The sequence below is a fragment of the Hyla sarda genome, chromosome 2 (genome assembly GCF_029499605.1).
Source record: "Hyla sarda isolate aHylSar1 chromosome 2, aHylSar1.hap1, whole genome shotgun sequence".
Lineage (NCBI taxonomy): Eukaryota > Metazoa > Chordata > Amphibia > Anura > Hylidae > Hyla > Hyla sarda.
This window is the reverse complement of record NC_079190.1, coordinates 86,573,202-86,591,819: the sequence shown is the minus strand read 5'-3', so window position 1 is coordinate 86,591,819 and position 18,618 is coordinate 86,573,202. Positions and strand designations below refer to the sequence as shown.

General features: G+C 44.3%; 1 protein-coding gene across 1 annotated transcript; it reads left to right on the top strand.

Annotated features, from left to right (window-relative positions):
• The first annotated feature begins 12,574 nt into the window (after positions 1–12,574).
• On the top strand, positions 12,575–16,015 carry LOC130357648 (protein spinster homolog 1-like). Its single transcript, XM_056560373.1, has 2 exons — positions 12,575–12,697; positions 14,419–16,015. Exon 2 carries the CDS (start codon positions 14,444–14,446, stop codon positions 15,956–15,958), a length of 1,515 nt encoding a protein of 504 aa, XP_056416348.1. The 5' UTR covers positions 12,575–12,697; positions 14,419–14,443; the 3' UTR covers positions 15,959–16,015.
• Positions 16,016–18,618: the final 2,603 nt, after the last annotated feature.

Here is an 18,618-nt window from a genome sequence, read left to right as displayed (position 1 = left end):
TATCGGCGCCGGCACCTATAGTCAGGGGGAGAGAACGGGCAGCGGCGCCGATAGCCAGGGGGAGAGAAGCCGGCAGCACTGGCGGTCTCTGCACCTGCAAAGCCGCTGCAGTTCATTGATTTTAAGCGCCCGCTTTAAATCATTGAACTGCAGCGGCTTATCGGCGTATAACACGCAGGTTGACTTTAGGCTAAAAAGTGCATGTTATATGCCGATAAATACGGTACTTATTTAGTAAAAAAAAAAAAAGTTTGAGATTTTTTAAAAGCAGTACTTTAATAGAAATGTATGTAACCATGGGTATCATTTTAATCGTATTGACCCAAAGAATAAAGAAAACATAAATTTTTACCGTAAAGTGTACAGCACAAAAACAATAGCCCCCCCCCCCCCCAAATTTGCTAAATTATGATTTTTGTTTAAATTTCCTTACACAAAAAATGTTTTTTTTGTTTTTACCATACATTTTAGGGTAAAATGAGTGATGTAATTACAAAGTACAACTGGTCACTCAAAAACAAGCCCTCATATGGGTCCGGGAATGGAAATATAAAAGAGTTATGCATTTTAGAAAGCTTAGGAGGAAAAAACGACGCAAAAATAAAATTGGCTGTGTCCTTAAAGGGGTACTTCGCCCCTGGCATCTTATCCCCTATCCAAAGAATAGGGGATAAGATGTCAGATCGCTGCAGTCCCGCTGCTGGGGATCGCCGCTGCGGCACCCCGCCATCATTACTGCACAGAGCGAGTTCGCTCTGTGCGTAATGACGGGTGATACAGGGGCCATAGCAGCGTGATGTCATGGCTCCCCCCCCCTTGACATCACGGCCCGTCCCCTTAATGCAAGTCTATGGCAGGGGGCGTGACGACTGCCACGCCCCCTTCCCATAGACTTGTATTGACGGGGGTGGAGCCGTGACGTCACAATGCTCCGGCCCCTGTATTGCCCGTCATTACGTGCAGAGCGATCTCGCTCTGCGCAGTAATGATAACGGGGTGCTGCAGCAGCGATCCCCGGGGTCCCCAGCAGCGGGACCCCGGTGATCTGACATCTTATCCCCCTATCCTTTGGATGGGGGGATAAGATATCTAGGGGTGGAGTACCCCTTTCAGGTGAAAATGGGCTGAGTCCTTAAGGGGTTAATAAAGAAAACTACTGCTACAAATTCCACCACTAGGGGTCCCCAAACCCACTGAGACACCAGTCCTGAGGCAGCATCTGCTTGTCTGTGAGTCATGGACAAAAGATCACTCCTAGACAAGGTTGCATGAGCAGATGCACCAATCACCTCCCACCACCACGAGGGACTCGCCTCCTTGCCCTGAGAGGATTTATAACACTGTGATCTAATAAAAAGGTATTTTTATAATAAACTAGCTGAGTACCCGACATTACTCGGTTTTACCCTCCCCTATCCTAATTAGAGATGAACGAACTTCCAGCAATTCGATTCGTCAAGAACTTCTCGCCGTTTGCTGACTTTAGCCTGCATAAATGAGTTTAGCTTTCAGGAGAGAGTCTCCTAGGACTGTATCCACCTTTTCCAGCCCACGGGAGCACCTGAAAGCTGAACTAATTTATGCAGAATAAAGTCAGCAAACGCCGAGCCGAGAAGTTCGTGACGAATTGAATTACTGTAAATTCGTTCATCTCTATTCCTAATCCTTGTTGGGGAGGAAAATAAAGGAGGAAGCTTCTGACTTCATATCCTGTCCTCATATATTGTTGTCATATCCCGTCCTCCTATCTCCCCCTCCTATCCCGACCTTTAATATGTGTACCAGGTATTGAAATATCTCCAGCCGTACGGAAGTTATGTGGGAACATAAGTTTCCCATTGATTTGCATGGGACTTTAAACAATAATCCCGACCATCACAAATGGTGTTAGTTAAAGGGGTACTACCTTGCTGACAACTTATCCCCTATCTAAAGGTTAGGGGATAAGTTGCCTGATCGTTCGGGGTCCTGCCGCTGGGGACCCCTGCGATCTTGCACGCAGCACCCCGCTATCATCAGGCCCCGGAGTGAACATCGCTCCGGGTCTGATGACTGTCGATCACGGGGCCAGAGTATCCTGACGCCACAGCTCTGCCCCATGGGACGTCACGCTCCGCCCCTCAATGTAAGTCTATGGCAGGGGGCGATCATCGGCCCCGTCATCAGACCCGGAGCGGATGTACGCTCTGGGGCCTGATGAGAGCGGGGTGCTGCTTGCAAGATTGCGAGGGTCCCCAGCGGCGGGACCCCGCGCGATCAGGCAACTTATCACCTATCCTTTAGATAGGGGATAAGTTGTCAGCACGGAAGTACCCCTTTAAGGGTTAAATTAACTATCCTATATTTTAAGTGGACATATAAGTAACATGTGACCAAGTATTATCGAAATATCTCCAGACGTTTGGAAGTTATGCAGTAACATATATTTCCCATAGACTTGTATAAACTTTAACCCCTTAACGACCACGCACGTAAATGTACGTCCTGGTTTGGCGGTACTTCGCACACCAGGACGTACATTTACATTCTGTGTATGACAGCGAGCATCAGAGCGGTGCTCGCTTCATACACGGCAGGTTCCGGCTGCTATCAGCAGCCGGGATCCGCTGCTAATGTCCGCCATTAACCCCTCAGATGCCATGATCAGTACAGATCACGGCATCTGCGGCGATCCGATCATCTGTAATTGCGGACGGAGGTCCCCTCACCTGCCTCCGTCCGTCTCCCGGCATCTCCTGCTCTGGTCTGAGATCGAGCAGACCAGAGCAGGAGATAGCCGATAATAGCACTGAACAGTATTAGCAGTCAAATGATTGCTATAGATAATCCCCTATGGGGACATAAAAAGTGTTTAAAAAAAAGTTGAAAAATGTAAAAATAAAGTGAAAAATCCCCTCCCCAAATAAAAATGAAAATTGTCAGTTTTTCCCATTTTACCCCCAAAAAGCATAATTTTTTTTAAATAAACATATTTGGTATCGCCGCGTGCGTAAATGTCCGAACTATCAAAATTTAATGATAATGGTCCTGTACGGTGAACGGCGTCAACGTAAAAAATTAATGTCCAAAAATTCAGCTTTTTTGTCACATTTTATAAAAATAAAAAAATTTATAAAAATTATATAAAAGTTTTATATATGCAAATTTGGTATCGATATAAAGTACAGATGCCGGCGCAAAAAATGAGCCCTCATAACGCCCTATATACGGAAAAATGAAAAAGTTATAGGTGGTCAAAATAGGGCAATTTTAGATTACTGATTTTGTACAAAAAGTTTTAGATTTTTTTTTAGCGGTACAAAAATATAAAAGTATCTAGCCATGGGTATCATTTTAATTGTATTGACCCACAGAATAAAGAACACATGACATTTATACCGTAAATTGTACAGTGTGATAAAGAAACCCTCCAAAATGTGCAAAATGGTGGTTTTCATCTAAATTTCATCCCTAAAAAAATATTTTTGGGGGTTTGCTGTAAATTTTATGGTAAAATGAGGGGTGTCATTACAAAGTAGAATTGGTCACGCAAAGAACAAGCCCTTATATGGGTCTGTAGATGGAAATATAAAAGAGTTATGGATTTTAGAAGGTGAGGAGGAAAAAAACTAAAATGCAAAAATAAAATTGGCCTGGTCCTTAAGGTGAAAATGGGCTTGGTCCTTAAGGGGTTAAACAAAAACCCTGCCCCTGGCAAATGGGGGTGAGTAAGGGTTAAATAATCTATCCTATATTTGTTGTTGACATATAAGTAACATGTCTGCCAAGTTTCATGTTAATACCTTTAGCCGTTTGGACGTGATGCTGGAACATACACACACATACATACATACATACATACACACACATACATACATACATACATACATACATACATACATACACATACACACACACATTAGCCCTCATTTACTAATGTGAACCCAACTTTTTTTGTCGGGTTGTGCGACCAAATTTGTGTCTCATAGCCCATGCCACACAAATTTGGTCGCACAGCCCGACAAAATATATCATCACTCCGAGTGTTTTTTAAACCTGTCAAAATGGGCGTGGTTATCACAAAAAGGGGGCGTGTTCCCGACAAAACAGAAAAAACACTCGGAGTATGAGGAAAAACTCACAGGAAAACCTGTGATTTTTTCTTCACTAAAACCCGACAGCTCAGAGCTGTCGGGAAATTACTCAAAACCGAGTGAATCCTACCCCCATCATGGAACAGGGTCTGTTCCATGTTGGGGGGTAGTAGTACAGGGGCTAAGGGGTTGATCGCATCGGGTCTCACTTTTGAGACCCGATCCGATCAAAAGTTATTAAGCAGGGGAGTGGGCGGCATGCTCCGCTCCCCAGCGATGTACGATGTATTTCACTTTCATTTTCAAATTCCCCGCCGGGGTCCTTGAATGGCCCGTACTGAGGAGCCAATCAAGGATCCCGGCGAGAATCGCTGGGGGTTTTGTATATGTCCCCACAGCTTCTATATATATGTCCCCACAGCTTCGCCATATGTCTTGTCCTCCTGCCGCAGCGCATGTGTACATACATATATATATACCCCCCGCCCAGCGCTATCATATACCCGTGTATATATATATATATATATATATACACATATATACCCCCCGCACAGCGCTATCATATACCCCCCGCAGCGCATGTAGATATATATTATATATGCCCCGCACAGCGCATCTATATACATATGCCTCTGAAGTGCTAGCAATGACTAATGCAGTGGTCTCCAACTTGCGGACTTCCAGATGTTGCAAAACTACAACTCCCAGCATGCACGGACAGCCGTCGGTTGTCTGGGCATTCTGGGAGTTGTAATTTTGCAACATCTGGAGGTCTGCAGGTTGGAGACCACTGGCTAATGCTTGTCAATGATAGCGCACTGTGCGCACTGACGAGTGACATCCCCAACGCACGTCGTGACGTCACTTGTCAGTGCGCACAGGGACAGCGCACAGCAACAGCGCCGAAGCCAGAATGATCGCGGACCCCGGGAACAGGTAATTATAACACCGGGGATGGGGGAGGCGATGGGGCAGCTGTGGTGTTTGCTGAGGATTGTGTATAGAAGCGAAGTGGGGACCAGATAACGCTATATGTCTGGTCCCCACTTCGCTTCTATATACATATGCCTCTTAAGCACTATCATTGACAAGCATTAGCCAGTGGTCTCCAACCTGCGGACCTCCAGATGTTGCAAAACTACAACTCCCAGAATGCCCGGACAGCCAACGGCTGTCCGTGCATGCTGGGAGTTGTAGTTTTGCAACATCTGGAGGTCCGTAAGTTGGAGACCACTGCATTAGTCATTGATAGCACTTCAAAGGATGTATATAGATGCGCTGTGCGGGGCATATATAATATATATCTACATGCGCTGTGGGGGGTATATGATAGCGCTGTTCGGGGGGTATATATATATACACATGCGCTGCGGGGGGTATATATATATATATATATATATATATATACACATGCGCTGCAGGGGGTATATGATAGCACTTTGCGGGGGGGGGGGTATATATATATATATATATATATATATATATACACCTGCGCTGCAGGGGGTATATGATAGCGCTTTGCGGGGGTATATACACATGCGCTGCAGGGGGTACATGATAGCACTTTGCGGGGGGTATATATATATATACACATGCGCTGCAGGGGGTATATGATAGCGCTTTGCGGGGGTATATATATATACACATGCGCTGCAGGGGGTATATGATAGCGCTGTGCAGGGGGCGTATATATATATCTACTTGCGCTGCAGTGGGTATATGATAGCGCTGTGCGGGGGGCATATACAATTTACCCTGCGACACAATTTCCAACCCGTGCGACACATTAGTAAATCAGGGAGAAAAATACAGAGTAAATGAAGAAACACTCAGAGATAAACCTGACACTTAGTAAATGAGGGCCATTGAGTTTTATATATATAGATATAAGTGATAGAGGCATAAAGATTAGATGTACATGGCCAGGGTTAGGTACTGAGTAACAAATAAAAAAAATTTTTTTTTTGTGTGGGATCTCACAGGTACACTTTAAGGCATAGCTGGAGGTTTACTCTATCAATATATTGCTTTAAAATAGGTGAGGAGGGGGGGGGGGTCTTTCGAACAAAATGCTGACAGTTTGCATGAGAGAAAAGCCAAAGGATGCACTGCAATAAGCAAACCAATGGAGTATTATATACTTTATTGATAAGCTCAGGCATCCCTGCTCAGTATCTCCTGGGGGGTGGGGTGCAGCTGCATGAATCAACTGTATTTACTTGAAATGTACATTGAAAATCTAGGGGGGCGTGGCTTGACGCGCTACTGAATGGCCGCACTGTAGGAGAGCTTCCGCTCCCGTGGCCCCAGGGGCGGACACAGACAACAGAGGGCCCCTGTGCAAAGATTATGCCTGCCCCCCCCCCCCACCCAGGTAATATGTTTGCTAGGTAAGCAGGTAGTACGTTTGCAAGTAGTAAATTAGGTAAGTAGAACATTCTCTAAGTAGGTAGGCAAGTAGTAAGTTTGCAAGTTATTTAGGCAGGTAGTAAATTCAGTTGGTAGGAAGGCAAGTAAAAGGTTTGCCGCTAGGTAGGTAGGTTATATACTCTAGTATATACTCTAGTATAAGCCGACCCGAATATAAGCCGAGGCCCCTAATTTCACCCCAAAATCCCAGGAAAAGTTATTGACTCGAGTATAAGCCTAGGGTGGGAAATACATCATCCCCCCTGTCATCATCCAGACCCCCGTCATTAACACCCTCATCATCATCACCCTGTCATCATCACCCTGTCATCATCCCCCCTTCATCATCACCGCCTGTCATCATCCCCCCTTCATCATCCCACACCCCCCCTTCATCATCCCCTTGTCATCATCCCCTTGTCATCATCCCACACCCCCCTTCATCATCCCCTTGTCATCATCCCACACACCCCCTTCATCATCCCCTTGTCATCATCCCCTTGTCATCATCCCCACCCCCCTTCATCCTCCCCTTGTCATCATCCTCTTGTCATCATCCCACACCCCCCCTTCATCATCCCCCTGTCATCATCCCACACCCCTCCCTTCATCATCCCCTTGTCATAATCCCACACCCCCCTTCATCATCCCCTTGTCATCATCCCCACATGTCATCATCATCACCGCTTGTCAATGTCTGTTACAGTGGTCTTCAACCTGCGGACCTCCAGATGTTTCAAAACTACAACTCCCAGCAAGCCCGGGCAACCATCGGCTGTCCGGGCTTGCTGGGAGTTGTAGTTTTGAAACCTCTGGAGGTCCGCAGGTTGAAGACCACTGCGGCCATCGACATCATCCAGCTCCCTCTCACCCCCTTTAGTTCTGTACTCACGTCCGCTCTTCGCTGGTCCGGTGCTGCAGGACTGTCCGGTGGTGAGGTCGTCGGCTGGGAAAGTGGTTCCGGGCTGCCATCTTCACCGGGGGGCCTCTTCTCCGCACTTCGGGCCCGGACTAGAGGCGTTGCCTTGACGATGACGCAGAGGGACGTTGGTAATGAACGTACCTCTGCGTCGTCGTCAAGGCAACGTGACTATTCCTGGCCTGAAGCGCGGAGAAGAGGCCCCCCCGATGAAGATGGCAGCCCGGAACCACTATCCCACCGGACGACCTCCTCACCGGACAGCCCTGCAGCACCGGACCAGCGCCGAGCGGAGATGAGTACAGAACTAAAGGGGGTGAGAGGGGGCTGGATGATGTCGAAGGCCGCAGTGGTCTTCAACCTGCGGACCTCCAGAGGTTTCAAAACTACAACTCCCAGCAAGCCCGGACAGCCGACGGCTGCCCGGGCTTGCTGGGAGTTGTAGTTTTGAAACCTCTGGAGGTCCGCAGGTTGAAGACCACTGAGGGCGGAGAGTTCACTCGAGTATAAGCCGAGGGGGGTGTTTTCAGCACGAAAAATCGTGCTGAAAAACTCGGCTTATACTCGAGTATATATGGTATACATTTGTTAGGTAGGCAGGAAAAGCATTTGCTAGGTAGGTAATATGTTTGGTTGGTAGGTAGGCAGGTATATGTTTGGTTGGTAGGTGGGTGTCCACGTTACATTTGGTAGGTAGGCCCTTAGTCCAGTGTTTTCCAAACAGGCTTTGGCTGTCTGGGTATGCTGGGAGTTGTAGTTTTGCAACAGCTGGAGGCACTCAGGTTGGGAAACACGGGACTAAGGGCCCAACTACCCACCAAAATGCCACCTTCTGCTGCAAAACTCTAACTTCCAGCTTAAGACTGTCCGAGCATGCTGGGAGTTGTAGTTTTGCAACAGATGGAGAGACAATGTTTCGAAAACGTCACAATCACATGTGCGCGTGATTAAAACAAAAACATGGGACCAAACACAGATAAATTATTCGGAGACATATCAGTAATGTAATATTAAATCTGTTTTGCTATTTAGACCATGGGGTTGAATGCAATTCAAAAGATAAATCCACATGATTTCCCTATTATGGAGGGATCGAATATGGTCACCTCCCCTTTTATTTAGCTTCACCTTCTCAATGCCTGAGAACCTGAGGGAAGTGGTGTCTGAATTACGACATATTAGAAAATGTTTAGATATGTTAGAAATGTTCGAGCTTAAAGGGCCAGCAGCATGTCTAATGTGCTCTTGCATGCGTTTTTTAAGGGACCTTTTGGTGGAACCCACATATGTTAAGTGACATTGTGTGCACATGATTTTATATACAACAAAAGTGCTATCACAGTTTATAAAGTTGTGAATGACATGGCATTTGCCATCCACCGTACCTTCTATTTTCTGGCATTTTTCGGCAAAGGGACATACCACACACCGCAATTTACCGCACTTGTGGAAGCCCTTGGTGCTAATCCACTGGGTGGTAACACGAGCCGTGTCCACCATACTGGGAACAAGGAGATTGGATAGAGTAGGTGCCCGCCTCGCTGCAAATCTCACACCTGACTTTATAATCTCCCCTACCGTGGGATCTGTTGATAGCAAAGGTAAGTGTTTAATTACAATGCGTTTGATGTCATTAAATTCTGGACTGTACATGGTGACAAATGTAGGACAATCTTGTGATTCAGTTGGTTGCTTACTTGTAAAAAGGGATTTTCGATCCCTCGAGCCTCGAGCCGCCAGGCGTGTGCATGCTGCATCAGCTTCCCTGCGTTACATCTCGGCGGAAGAACTGTTCCGCTTAATTCGTATAAGTTCACCTACTGGTATGGCTCTTACTGTTTGTTTGGAATGGCATGAATTCGCCCTTTGGATGGTATTGCCTGATATCTTATTTCTGTAAGGATCAACCTCAATTTTATTTGTATCAGGGTTTCCACGTAATATGACATCCAAAAAGGGGGTTTCACTTTTACACCATGTGTGGGTAAACGTAAAATTGAACCGATTATTATTGATATATGTCATGAATGCATCAACGGTCAGATGGTCAGACGACCAAATGATGACCACATCGTCTACATACCTCCCATACCATGCGAGGCATGTGGAAAATGGATTGGTGTCAGAAAAAATAAACTGCTCCTCCCACCAAAAAACAAAAAGCTTAGCCCGAGCTGGTGATGACTTTGCTCCCATTGAAGCACCCGTGCGCTGCAAATAAAAATTGTGACCAAACATAAAATAATTGTGTTTTAACACAAAATCTACCACCTCAATAATGTAATGTCTCAAATCCACAGAATATTTCGAAAATCTCATCAGTATATCCGAGATAGCTGATAATGCCAGGTTTTGCGGAATACTGGAATAGAGCGATTCAATGTCGCAAGTAAGCCACGACAGAGAATCGCTCCATGTGAATTCATCCATGATTTTTAGCAAGTGCTTAGTGTCCTTGATATAACTTGGGCATTGCATAACCAGAGGTTGCAGTACTGAGTCCAACCACTCGCATAGGTGCTCGTTAAGGGATCCGATCCCCGCCACGATCAGATGAATCGGCGGCAGGAATCGGTCCTTATGCAGCTTGGGTAGCGAGTAGAAGATAGGAATAATTGGAGCAGGCACGAAAATATAATCCACTTCTTTTTGGGTCAAAATAGATCTGGCTTTCCCCTCTTCCAACAGAGTCAACAGTTCTTTTTTAAAAGGTTCAGTGGGATCCCCACAAAGTTTGATATACAGTCCCGTGTCCATACATACTACCGAGTCACCTTTATCGGCAGATCGGATCGTCAAATTTTTGTTTTTCTTTAATTTCTTTATGGCAACAGCCTCCTTTTTATTCAAATTAGGACGAGTTGTATTGGACATTACTTTTGATTGTAGATTAACCAAATCTTTCATGATAAGGTCCTTGAACCAATCAAAAATTGCTGGTCTGGTCTGTATGGGGTAAAAATTCTGTTTTTTAGTGGAGAAGGTATGTGCAGTATTCACTTCATCACAAATTGATATCCCACTATTTTCAAGGAGACAGAGATCTCTAAAAGCAATTTGTTCTGCTAACGTATGCATTAGTGGTAAATCAGGGTTTATAGAAAGTTGAGGTGGGTCCGATGGTTCATCAGCATTTTCCACAAAAAAATGTTTCTTAACTGTTAAAGTTCTCACAAATTTATTTATATCCAAAATTGTCCGATAAACATGAAAATGATGTGTAGGAGAGAAACCCAGTCCTTTCCACAGGACTGAGGTTTCTTCATCTGTAATGATTTGTGCAGAAATGTTAATGACTTGAAAATCCTCTTTTATTATTTTTCCATTTGTCCTTGTTACGCTCCGAAGCTCTTCTTCCTATGTTTTCTGCCACCGCGCCTTCCTCTCGTTTTTTGACTGTCTTCTCGCATTGCGATTCTTGTGAGTGTTCACATATTGCGGTTCTGAGTCCCCGCTAGTGTCCGTGGTATCTGAACAATCTGAATTTTCAGTAAACTCCTGGTCAGAAGAACTAAATTCACATGGAGCGATTCTCTGTCGTGGCTTACTTGCGACATTGAATCGCTCTATTCCAGTATTCTGCAAAACCTGGCATTATCAGCTATCTCGGATATACTGATGAGATTTTCTAAATATTCTGTGGATTTGAGACATTACATTATTGAGGTGGTAGATTTTGTGTTAAAACACAATTATTTTATGTTTGGTAACAATTTTTATTTGCAGCGCACGGGTGCTTCAATGGGAGCAAAGTCATCACCAGCTCGGGCTAAGCTTTTAGTTTTTTGGTGGGAGGAGCAGTTTATTTTTTCTGACACCAATCCATTTTCCACATGCCTCGCATGGTATGGGAGGTATGTAGACGATGTGGTCATCATTTGGTCGTCCAACCATCTGACCGTTGATGCATTTATGACATATATCAATAATAATCGGTTCAATCTTAAAGGGGTGTTCCAGGCAAAAACTTTTTTATATATATCAACTGGCTCCAGAAAGTTAAACAGATTTGTAAATTACTTCTATTAAAAAATCTTAACCCTTTCAGTACTTATGAGCTTCTGAAGTTAAGGTTGTTATTTTCTGTCTAAGTGCTCTCTGATGACACCTGTCTCGGGAAACGCCCAGTTAAGAAGAGGTTTGCTATGGGGATTTGCTTCTAAACTGGGCGTTGCCCGAGATACGTGTCATCAGAGAGGATTTAGACAGAAAAAAACAACCTTAACTTCAGAAGGTCATAAGTACTGAAAGGATTAAGATTTTTTAATAGAAGTAATTTACAAATCTGTTTAACTTTCTGGAGCCAGTTGATATATAAAAAAAAGTTTTGGCCTGGAATACCCCTTTAAGTCCCAGGATGCCCTTGGTCCTAGTGGGGTTAAAAGGTCAAAAGATTAAAATATATAAACTAAAAGACACTGTGAAGTACGGGGATATACTCGGCAGGCCTGGAGAAATATTTTTCTAAAATATGTTTTTATGTACTTGATGTATTTCTAGGTGTATATTAATATATATATATATATATATATATATATATATATATATGTATATGTATATATGTCAAAGAAGAAAGCAGCACTCCTAAAGCGTGAGTAGGTGCCTCCAGCTGGCTTGATAATGATGGTGTGAGACCATTGAGACGTTGCTCTTTGCACATTTGGGATGAATAAATAGTTTTCATTTTTTCACCATACCTTGAGTGCCACAACATTTTCCTTGGAACTATGTATGCAGAATCCTGGACACGGACCCTAGCTGGAGGCACCTACTCACGCTTGGAACTATATACATATATATATATATATATATATATATATATATATACACAAATCAAAAAATATGTTGCAGTCTCTTGTAATACCTTTTTTATTGGACTAACAGAATTTTGTAGAGACAAGCTTTCAGGATTCCTCCCTTTATCAAGTACAATAGTCAAGGACTAATGATCAAAGGACTTTATAAATTATCAGGGAGGAATCCCAAAAGTTTGTCTCTACAAAATTCTGTTAGTCCAATAAAAAAGGTATTACAATCTGCATCACTGGACTAATATGGATCTTCACATTTACTATACAGATATACACATACCTGAAGATGGTTTAGAACCCTGTGATGTCACACATGCTTGTGATGATGTCACCGTAAGCTGTACAAGGAGGTGCGCGCCGGCTGTAGTCTCTTCAGTGTGTTTTGCATTCACAACCTGTGGTGCAAAGTGTTTGTTAGAGAGTTTCTATTTGCGATAGAGAATTCAAGATTTTGACCGTTCCTTGTCTGAAGAGAGAACCACAAGGTAAGTCTCAGCCTCTTCTATTCATACATACACAGGGCTTTTTGTTTGACAGTTTTTTTTTCATTGTTGTTGCTTTTTTTTTTAGCAAAAAAAACAAGAAATTAATTTCCAAAAGAAATAACAAAAGTTATATTTCTCATAGCATTGTGACAATACTTGGCTTAGGCATTAAACATAATAAAACGCACAGATAGTATCATGACCAGAGCTTTTTCTTGCAAAACTGCTAAAATGCAATTATGCCCAAAAAAGCCCCCAAGAAAAAGAGTCCTAATTCATGAAGTTCTAAAAGATATAAGTCTATGAGAAAGATTTGGTGGTGTAGTAAAAGAATAACAGAAAGATTAGGGCAGAAATATAATATTATATAATAGAATTCTGTGTGTACTAACAATAGAAATACTCTGGGTACTCCGAAAGGGAAAATTTTCAAATCAACTAGTGGCAGAAAGTCATATAGGGGATGGATAGATCCCAATGAGGTTGGGTAGGTTCATTATTAGTAAATGTATATAGCAGGATAGCCCAATTGTATCTAAGTTCACATGGCCCAGTGACCATACAGCCAAGCCCTTATAATCCACCATTACTGGGACAGATTCAGGGTTATCAGATATTACTAGGACCGGAGAGGTTCAGGTTTATCAGATATTACTAGGACCGGAGAGGTTCAGGGTTATCAGTAGTGTTGAGCGGCATAGGCCATATTCGAATTCGCGAATATTCGCGAATATATGGACGAATATTCGTCATATTCGCGAATATTCGCATATTCGTAATAGTCTTGTTTTATTTTCGCATTTGCGAATATTCACACATGCGAAAATTAACGTATGCGGAAATTTGCATATGTAAATATTCGCATATGCGAAAATTCGCACACCAGTCTTACACAGTAGTATTAGAGCCTTCTTACACCACATAAGCTGGAAGCAGAGAGGGGTGATCACTGTGATGTGTACTGTGAAAAAAAAGAAATAAATAAATAAATAAACGAATATTCGTAATTACGAATATATAGCGCTATATTCGCGAATATTCGCGAATATGAGATATTCGCGAATAAAATTCGAATTGCGAATATTCGCGAGCAACACTAGTTATCAGATATTACTAGGACCGGACAGGTTCAGGGTTATCAGATATTACTAGGACCGGACAGGTTCAGGGTTATCAGATATTACTAGGACCGGACAGGTTCAGGGTTATCAGATATTACTATGACCGGGGAGGTTCAGGTTTATCAGATATTACTAGGACCGGACAGGTTCAGGGTTATCAAATATTACTAGGACCGCACAGGTTCAGGGTTATCAGATATTACTAGGACCGGACAGGTTCAGGGTTATCAGATATTACTAGGACCGGACAGGTTCAGGGTTATCAGATATTACTAGGACCGGACAGGCTCAGGGTTATCAGATATTACTAGGACCGGACAGGTTCAGGATTATCAGATATTACTAGGACCGGACAGGTTCAGGGTTATCAGATATTACTAGGACCGGACAGGTTCAGGGTTATCAGACATTGGTAACCTCAGGGAAGACGTCTCCATATATAACACTTATAGAGAAGCGTCTTCTTCTGAGGCTGCCATGGTCTTAGTGTTATCTTGTGGTTCTGTGCTGGACATTTCTGCTCTGCATGAAGGATCTATTGTATAATGACAGGAATGATGACATGTTGTCTAATGTGTTCTCTTATCTCTCTCTCTCTAGTGTTTTCAGGCTCTGACCTGTGACCATGGCCTCTCCACAAGACCCATTGCTGAAGGAGGAGGAAGAAGCAATGGAGGACCATAGTGATATGGATGTAGAAAAGGGCGATATCCCTGAGAGGCAGAACCTGCCATCTCTAAGCGTGATGTCCACCGCACGTTCCATCATCACCGTAGTGATCCTCGCCTTTGTTAATTTGCTCATCTATGCAAATCGCTCCAGCGTGGCGGGGGTGCTGCCTTATATACAGAAAGCATATGACACCAATGCTAGTCTGTCCGGCTTATTGAATACATTGTTCATTGGAAGCTACGTGCTGGTCGCACCAATTGCCGGATATTTGGGCGACCACTGTAATAAGAAATATACTGTTTGCGCAGGAGTCATCGTTTGGCTGAGCATGACACTTACCCTGTCATTCATCCCTGACGGGTACTTCCTGCTCTTCCTGCTGACGAGTGGACTGGTTGGAGCCGGAGAGGCGACTTTCTGCACCATCGCCCCCTCCATCATTGCAGACCTTTTTACAAGTGACCAGCGGACCCGCATGCTGAACGTGTTTTACTCCGTCATACCTGTAGGCTGCGGACTAGGATACATCATCGGGCCAAAAGTGACTGATGCAGCAAAGGGCGATTGGCACTGGGCATTTCGGGTCACCCCTGGCCTGGGCCTCATAGCTGTGGCTTTGATGATTTTGGTCACAAAGGAGCTTCCACGAACGACTACAAACGGGAAGAAGAACAACAAATCCCAGAAGTTTGCCAAATGGGCGACAGATCTGAAAAAACTATTTAAAAATCGAAGTTTCATGTTAACCACCATGGGATCGACGGCTGTATCCTTCATAGTGGGAGCCATAGGTGTATGGGGTCCGTCATACCTGACCCACGCACGAACACTCCTACAAGAGAAGGACCCTTGCCGTGCTGAACCGTGTGACTATCACGACATCCTAATATTTGGTGTGGTTACAGTCGTTTCCGGCATTCTGGGAGTTGTAGCAGGGACGGAGATAAGTAAAAGATATCGCAAATCCAACCCACGGGCGGACCCGCTTGTGTGTGGATGCGCGATGATGCTCTCCGCCCCTTTTCTTCTGTTGGCATTGACTTTTGGTAACATCAGCCTCGTTGCCACCAACATCTTCATCTTCATCGGAGAGACGCTTCTGTCAGTTAATTTCACCCTCATATCTGACATTATACTAAAAGTAGTAACTCCGTGGAGGAGATCTTCAGCCCTGGCCGTGCAGATGACAATCTATCACCTCCTAGGTGACGCCGGCAGCCCGTACCTCATCGGCCTGATATCTGACACCTACGAACGAGGATATGCCAAATCCCCTCTTCTGAAATACCGCAGCCTGGAGTATGCCCTCATGACCTGCACCATAATGGCAGTCATCGGAGGGGCCTTCTTCATGGCCACGGCCCTATATATAGAGAGGGACGAAAAAGAAGCAGAGATGGAATCAGAACCTCCGTCATCCTCCTCCTCCTCACTGCTTCCTGCCGATGAGGACCGCGCTTCAGACTGAGGAAAAGTCATTGCTTACCTTTATCTCGTTTACTTCATTAAAAAAAAATTAAGAAAAAAATAACTGCATTTGTTCTATGTTCCACTTTACCCCTTATTCTCTATCCAGGGGCGGACACAGACAGCAGAGGGCCCTTGTGCAAAGAATGTGCCTGTGCCCCCCCCCCCCCAAAAACATCAATTGTTCAGCACCCCCCCTCCATGTGTCACTTACTCAGGTGGACCCGCATATGTCACTTGCTGTATAAGTTTCTAATTATTTATTAAGGCCTCCCATATGCCGCAGCTCATTCAAGCCCCCCACATGAGGTAGCATAGATTCCCAACATTAGGTAGCATAGATTCCCCACATTAGGTAGTATAGTTTCCTCACATTAGGTAGAATAGTTTCCCCACATTAGGTAGCATAGATTCCCTACATTAGGTAGCAGTTTCCCCACATTAGGTAGCATAGTTTGCCCACATTAGGTAGCATAGTTTCCCCACATTAGGTAGCATAGTTTCCCCACAATAGGTAGCACAGATTCCCCACATTAGCTAGCATAGTTTCCCCACATTAGGTAGCACAGATTCCCCACATTACGTAACATAGTTTCCCCACATTAGGTAGCATAGTTTCCCCACATTAGGTAGCACAGATTCCCCACATCAGGTAACATAGTTTCCCCACATTAGGTAACATAGTTTCCCCACATTAGGTAGCATAGTTTGCCCACATTAGGTAGCACAGATTCCCCACATTAGGTAACATAGTTTCCCCACATTAGGTAGCATAATTTCCCCACATTAGGTAGCACAGATTCCCCACATTAGGTAACATAGTTTCCCCACATTAGGTAGCATAGCTTCCCCACATTAGGTAGCATACTTTCCCCACATTAGGTAGCATAGTTTCCCCACATTAGGTAGCACAGATTCCCCACATTAGGTAGCATACTTTCCCCACATTAGGTAGCATAGATTCCTCACATTAGGTAGCCATAGCCCCCCCAAACACACAGACAGACACAGACACACACAGAGACACACTTACCTGCCCTGCACAGCGCTTCTCCTCTCCGGCAGCGGCCTGACGAGTGACATCACTGACGTCCTCCTGAGCGGGTCTGCAGAAGTATGTCACTTGTGCGACGTCCCCCGTCAGACCCCGGTCGGCCGGAGGCAGACTCACTGTCTAAAGTGCCCGCTGCGCTATTATACCCCGCAGCTGCTTTAGAACAGTGAGCAGCGGCGGCGCCAACCCTACCATGAACCTACTAGGCACAAAAAAAATACATCACTGTGTATTATGCCTGTACTCTGACATCACTGTGTATTATCCCTGTACTGTGACATCACTGTGTATATTATCCCTGTACTGTGACATCACTGTGTATATTATCCCTGTACTGTGACATCACTGTGTGTATTATCCATGTACTGTGACATCACTGTGTATATTATCCCTGTACTGTGACATCACTGTGTGTATTATCCCTGTACTGTGACATCACTGTGTATATTATCCCTGTACTGTGACATCACTGTGTGTATTATCCCTGTACTGTGACATCACTGTGTATTATCCCTGTACTGTGACATCACTGTGTATTATCTCTGTACTGTGACATCACTGTGTATTGTCCCTGTACTGTGACATCACTGTGTATTATCCCTGTACTGTGACATCACTCTGTATATTATCCCTGTACTGTGACATCACTCTGTATATTATCCCTGTACTGTGACATCACTGTGTATTATTCCTGTACTGTGACATCACTGTGTATTATTCCTGTACTGTGACATCACTGTGTGTATTACATAGTTACATAGTTAGTACGGTCGAAAAAAGACATATGTCCATCAAGTTCAACCAGGGAATTAAGGGGTAGGGGTGTGGCGCGATATTGGGGAAGGGATGAGATTTTATATTTCTTCATAAGCATTAATCTTATTTTGTTCCAGGAATGTATCTAATCCTGTTTTAAAGCTGTTAATTGTTCCTGCTGTGACCAGTTCCTGAGGTAGACCGTTCCATAAATTCACAGTCCTCACGGTAAAGAAGGCGTGTCGCCCCTTGAGACTAAACTTTTTCTTCTCCAGACGGAGGGAGTGCCCCCTCGTCCTTTGGGGGGGTTTAACCTGGAACAGTTTTTCTCCATATTTTTTGTATGGGCCATTTATATACTTATATACGTTTATCATATCCCCCCTTAAACGTCTCTTCTCAAGACTAAACAATTGTAACTCCTTTAATCGCTCCTCATAGCTAAGATGTTCCATGCCCCATATTAGTTTAGTCGCGCGTCTCTGCACCCTTTCTAACTCCGCAGTGTCCCTTTTATGGACAGGTGACCAAAACTGAACAGCATATTCCAGGTGAGGCCGTACCAATGCTTTATAAAGGGGGAGTATTATGTCCCTGTCCCTTGAGTCCATGCCTCTTTTGATACATGACAATATCCTGCCGGCTTTGGAAGCAGCAGCCTGACATTGCATGCTATTCTGTAGTCTGTGATCTACAAGTACACCCAGATCCTTCTCTACCAGTGTCTCTGCCAGTTTAATCCCCCCTAAGACATACGACGCATGCAGGTTATTAGTACCCAGATGCATAACTTTACATTTATCCACATTGAACCTCATTTGCCAAGTGGATGCCCAGACACTTAGTCTATC

What these genes read in the sequence shown, in the direction of transcription:
- LOC130357648 (XM_056560373.1), top strand. Translation starts at nt 14,444, where the DNA reads ATGGCCTCTCCACAAGACCCATTGCTGAAGGAGGAGGAAGAAGCAATG.